General features: G+C 46.7%; 1 protein-coding gene across 1 annotated transcript in view; it reads right to left on the bottom strand.

The window, feature by feature from the left end:
• Positions 1 to 1392: 1392 nt before the first annotated feature.
• Positions 1393 to 6000, bottom strand: part of LOC124027243 (RNA-binding motif, single-stranded-interacting protein 3-like) — a gene marked incomplete at its 3' end in the record, with an annotated part of 30226 nt that continues 25618 nt past the window's right edge. The window contains exon 3 of the mRNA XM_046339705.1: positions 1393 to 1490. Within this exon, the coding sequence (XP_046195661.1) occupies positions 1393 to 1490 (98 nt within the window). The remainder of the gene's footprint in view (positions 1491 to 6000) is intronic.

Below are 6000 nucleotides of genomic sequence, written 5' to 3'. Positions count from 1 at the left end.
CATGTTAGAATAAGGATGTAACGTAACAAAATGTGGAAAAAGTCAAGAGGTCTGAATCTCTCACCATCACCCTCATCCTAGCGAGTACCTATACTTCATCCTCATCACAGTGAGAACCTGTACCTCCTCCTCATCACAGTGAGTAGCTGTCCCTCACCCTCATCCTCATCACAGTGAGAACCTGTATCTCCTCCTCATCACAGTGAGTAGCTGTACCTCACCCTCGTCCTCATCACAGTGAGTACCTGTACCTCCTCCTCATCACAGTGAGTACATGTACCTCACCCTCATCCTCATCACAGTGAGTTCTGTACCTCACCCTCCTCCTCATCACAGTGAGTACCTGTACCTCCTCCTCATCACAGTGAGTACATGTACCTCACCCTCATCCTCATCACAGTGAGTTCTGTACCTCACCCTCGTCCTCATCACAGTGAGTTCTGTACCTCACCCTCGTCCTCATCACAGTGAGTACCTGTACCTCCTCCTCATCACAGTGAGTACATGTACCTCACCCTCGTCCTCATCACAGTGAGTACCTGTACCTCCTCCTCATCACAGTGAGTACATGTACCTCACCCTCATCCTCATCACAGTGAGTTCTGTACCTCACCCTCGTCCTCATCACAGTGAGTACCTGTACCTCCTCCTCATCACAGTGAGTACCTGTACCTCACCCTCATCACAGTGAGTTCCTGTACCTCACCCTCATCCTCATCACATTGAGTTCCTGTACCTCACCCTCATCCTCATCACATTGAGTACCTGTACCTCATCCTCATCACAGTGAGTACCTGTACCTCATCCTCATCACAGTGAGTACCTGTACCTCATCCTCATCACAGTGAGTTCCTGTACCTCCTCCTCATCACAGTGAGTACCTGTACCTCACCCTCATCACAGTGAGTACCTGTACCTCATCCTCATCACAGTGAGTACCTGTACCTCATCCTCATCACAGTGAGTACCTGTACCTCATCCTCATCACAGTGAGTACCTGTACCTCCTCCTCATCACAGTGAGTACCTGTACCTCATCCTCATCACAGTGAGTTCCTGTACCTCCTCCTCATCACAGTGAGTACCTGTACCTCACCCTCATCACAGTGAGTACCTGTACCTCACCCTCATCCTCATCACAGTGAGTTCCTGTACCTCCTCCTCATCACAGTGAGTACCTGTACCTCACCCTCATCACAGTGAGTACCTGTACCTCACCCTCATCCTCATCACAGTGAGTACCTGTACCTCACCCTCATCACAGTGAGTACCTGTACCTCATCCTCATCACAGTGAGTACCTGTACCTCACCCTCATCCTCATCACAGTTTGTACCTCACCCTCATCCTCATCACAGTTTGTACCTGTACCTCATCCTCATCACAGTGAGTACCTGTACCTTGGCCATCTGTGCCTGGACTCCGCTGGCCTTTAGAGAGGCTACAGCTTTCTGGGCTGCTGTCTGGGTGTCGAAGTCCACAAAGCCATATCCTGCAGAGGGAGAGACACAGAGACACAGAGGGAGAGACACAGAGGGAGAGACACAGAGACACAGAGGGAGAGACACAGAGACACAGAGGGAGAGACACAGAGGGAGAGACACAGAGGGAGAGACACAGAGGGAGAGACACAGAGGGAGAGACACAGAGACACAGAGGGAGAGACACAGAGGGAGAGACACAGAGGGAGAGACACAGAGGGAGAGACACAGAGGGAGAGACACAGAGACACAGAGACACAGAGACACAGAGACACAGAGACACAGAGGGAGAGACACAGAGGGAGAGACACAGAGGGAGAGACACAGAGGGAGAGACACAGAGGTTCACATGAGCAACAGTCTAAGTGGATTATCGCACCATGTAAAGTGTCTAGACTCAAAACGCCCAGTAATGTTGCCTTTCTCCCAAGAGTCTGTCCAGCTAAATCCAGTTAAATCCAGGGGAGGAACAGGAAACGACTATTTTGTGTGTTGTTTATGGCTGTCAACGATTTCCTCTGGAACAGGGTGATGCTCTGTGGTTTTCCTTTTGATCCGTCTAGGAGTTGAACTGTTCAACAGTACATACTAGACTATATGTGTTCTAGAACGTACTGGGTACATACTAGACTATATGTGTTCTAGAACATACTGGGTATATACTAGACTGAATGTGTTCTAGAACATACTGGGTACATACTAGACTATATGTGTTCTAGAACGTACTGGGTACATACTAGACTATATGTGTTCTAGAACATACTGGGTACATACTAGACTATATGTGTTCTAGAACGTACTGGGTACATACTAGACTGTATGTGTTCTAGAACATACTGGGTACATACTAGACTGAATGTGTTCTAGAACATACTGGGTACATACTAGACGGTATGTGTTCTAGAACATACTGGGTACACACAAGACTGAATGTGTTCTAGAACATACTGGGTACATACTAGACTGTATGTGTTCTAGAACGTACTGGGTACACACTAGACTATGTGTGTTCTAGAACATACTGGGTACACACTAGACTATATGTGTTCTAGAACATACTGGGTACACACTAGACTATATGTGTCCTAGAACATACTGGGTACATACTAGACTATTTGTGTTCTAGAACATACTGGGTATATACTAGACAGTATGTGTTCTAGAACATACTGGGTACATACTAGACTATATGTGTTCTAGAACGTACTGGGTACATACTAGACTGTGAGTGTTCTAGAATGTACTGGGTACACACTAGACTATATGTGTTCTAGAACGTACTGGGTACATACTTGACTATATGTGTTCTAGAATGTACTGGGTACATACTAGACTATATGTGTTCTAGAATGTACTGGGTAAATACTAAACGGTATGTGTTCTAGAACATACTGGGTACATTCTAGACTATATGTGTTCTAGAACATACTGGGTACATACTAGACTATATGTGTTCTAGAACGTACTTGGTACACACTAGACTATATGTGTTCTAGAACATACTGGGTACATACTAGACGGTATGTGTTCTAGAACATACTGGATACATACTAGACTATATGTGTTCTAGAACATACTGGGTACATACTAGACTATATCACCACCTCAAGCTGAACCTCGGCAAGACGGAGCTGCTCTTCCTCCCGGGGAAGGACTGCCCATTCCATGATCTCGCCATCACGGTTGACAACTCCATTGTGTCCTCCTCCCAGAGCGCCAAGAACCTTGGCGTGATCCTGGACAACACCCTGTCGTTCTCAACCAACATCAAGGCGGTGGCCCGTTCCTGTAGGTTCATGCTCTACAACATCCGCAGAGTACGACCCTGCCTCACACAGGAAGCGGCGCAGGTCCTAATCCAGGCACTTGTCATCTCCCGTCTGGATTACTGCAACTCGCTGTTGGCTGGGCTCCCTGCCTGTGCCATTAAACCCCTTCAACTCATCCAGAACGCCGCAGCCCGTCTGGTGTTCAACCTTCCCAAGTTCTCTCACGTCACCCCGCTCCTCCGTTCTCTCCACTGGCTTCCAGTTGAAGCTCGCATCCGCTACAAGACCATGGTGCTTGCCTACGGAGCTGTGAGGGGAACGGCACCTCAGTACCTCCAGGCTCTGATCAGGCCCTACACCCAAACAAGGGCACTGCGTTCATCCACCTCTGGCCTGCTCGCCTCCCTACCACTGAGGAAGTACAGCTCCCGCTCAGCCCAGTCAAAACTGTTCGCTGCCCTGGCCCCCCAATGGTGGAACAAACTCCCTCACGACGCCAGGACAGCGGAGTCAATCACCACCTTCCGGAGACACCTGAAACCCCACCTCTTTAAGGAATACCTAGGATAGGATAAGTAATCCCTCTCACCCCCCCCTTAAGTTTTAGATGCACTATTGTAAAGTGACTGTTCCACTGGATGTCATAAGGTGAATGCACCAATTTGTAAGTCGCTCTGGATAAGAGCGTCTGCTAAATGACTTAAATGTAAAATGTAATGTATATGTGTTCTAGAATGTACTGGGTACATACTAGACTGTGTTTCTAGCAGCTACAGTGAGTGTTTCTAGCAGGCAGTCATCGTGTCTACAATACAGTACATACTAGACTCTAGAGTGTGTTTCTAGCAGGCAGTCATCGTGTCTACAATACAGTACATACTAGACTCTAGTGTTTCTAGCAGGCAGTCATCGTGTCTACAATACAGTACATACTAGACTCTAGTGTGTTTCTAGCAGGCAGTCATCGTGTCTACACTACAGTACATACTAGACTCTAGTGTTTCTAGCAGGCAGTCATCGTGTCTGCACTACAGTACCTGCTAGACTCTAGAGTGTGTTTCTAGCAGGCAGTCATCGTGTCTACAATACAGTACATACTAGACTCTAGTGTGTTTCTAGCAGGCAGTCATCGTGTCTACACTACAGTACATACTAGACTCTAGTGTTTCTAGCAGGCAGTCATCGTGTCTGCACTACAGTACCTGCTAGACTCTAGAGTGTGTTTCTAGCAGGCAGTCATCGTGTCTGCACTACAGTACCTGCTAGACTCTAGAGTGTGTTTCTAGCAGGCAGTCATAGTGTCTGCACTACAGTACCTGCTAGACTCTAGAGTGTGTTTCTAGCAGGCAGTCATCGTGTCTGCACTACAGTACCTGCTAGACTCTAGAGTGTGTTTCTAGCATGCAGTCATCGTGTCTGCACTACAGTACCTGCTAGACTCTAGAGTGTGTTTCTAGCAGGCAGTCATTGTGTCTACACTACAGTACCTGCTAGACTCTAGAGCGTGCAGCTGTTTCAGATTGTGTCTGCAGCTGTTTATTAGCTTGGTGTATTTCAGAGGGTTCATATGTTCCTGACATCCTCCACATTGCAGAGGAGACACACAGATGTTTCCATAGATGTGTCACAGGTCCAGTGAGAACTAAGACCTCTCAGTACTTCAGCCAACAACGTTCCTCTCACTATCATCGTCGTACAGTATGGCTATCATCATTGTGCCATGTTGGAGGAGGGACTGACTGAAGCACTTGGAGATCTGGGGTCTGGTGATGTTGGAACTGTGGTTTCTCCTGCAGATTGTTTTCACTATGAGGACTAGAGCAGGTCTTCCTGACTGTGTCTGACTATAACGCTGTCTCTCTGTGTGGACTGGAGTGTTTCACAGATCAGACTGTTTCCATTATGATATGAGGACTGAAGCGGTCACCTCTCTAAGTCTCTAACTCAGTCTCTAACTCAGTCTCTAACCCTCAGTCTCTAACTCAGTCTCTAACTCCATCTCTAACTCTCAGTCTTTAACTCTAACTCAGTCTCTAACTCAGTCTCTAACCCTCAGTCTCTAACTAAGTCTCTAACTCTCAGTCTTTAACTCCAACTCAGTCTCTAACTTCAACTCGGTATCTAACTCAGTCTCTAACTCTGTCTCTAACTCTCAGTCTCTAACACTAACTCAGTCTCTAACTCCAACACAGTCTCTAAGTCCAGCTCAGTCTCTAACTCCAGTTCAGTCTCTAATTCCAGCTCAGTCTCTAACTCCAACTCAGTCTCTAAATTCCAACTCAGTCTCTAACTCCAACACAGTCTCTAACTCCAACTCAGTCTCTAACTCCAACTCTATCTCTAACTCACAATCAGTCTCTAACTCACAATCAGTCTCTAACTCCAACTCTATCTCTAACTCCAACTCTGTCTCTAACTCACAATCAGTCTCTAACTCACAATCAGTCTCTAACTCACAATCAATTTCTAGCTCAGTCGCTAACTCAGTCTCTAACTAAGTGTCTAACTCAGTCTCTAACTCAGGCTCTAACTCGGTCTCAGTCTCTAACTCAGTCTCTATCTCTCAGTATCAGTCTCTAACTCAGTCTCTAACTCAATCTCTAGCTCAGTCTATAACTCTCAGTCTCTAACTCAGTCTCTATCTCTCAGTCTCTAACTCTCAGTCTCTAACTCCCAGTCTCTAACTCTCAGTCTCTAACTCTCAGTCTCTAAGTCAGTATCTAACTCAGTCTCTAACTCTCAGTCTCTAACT

This window comes from Oncorhynchus gorbuscha, unplaced genomic scaffold, assembly GCF_021184085.1.
Source record: "Oncorhynchus gorbuscha isolate QuinsamMale2020 ecotype Even-year unplaced genomic scaffold, OgorEven_v1.0 Un_scaffold_3032, whole genome shotgun sequence".
NCBI classification, from domain to species: domain Eukaryota; kingdom Metazoa; phylum Chordata; class Actinopteri; order Salmoniformes; family Salmonidae; genus Oncorhynchus; species Oncorhynchus gorbuscha.
Note: the sequence above shows the minus strand (reverse complement) of the source record. Positions and strands in the feature narration are given on the sequence as shown.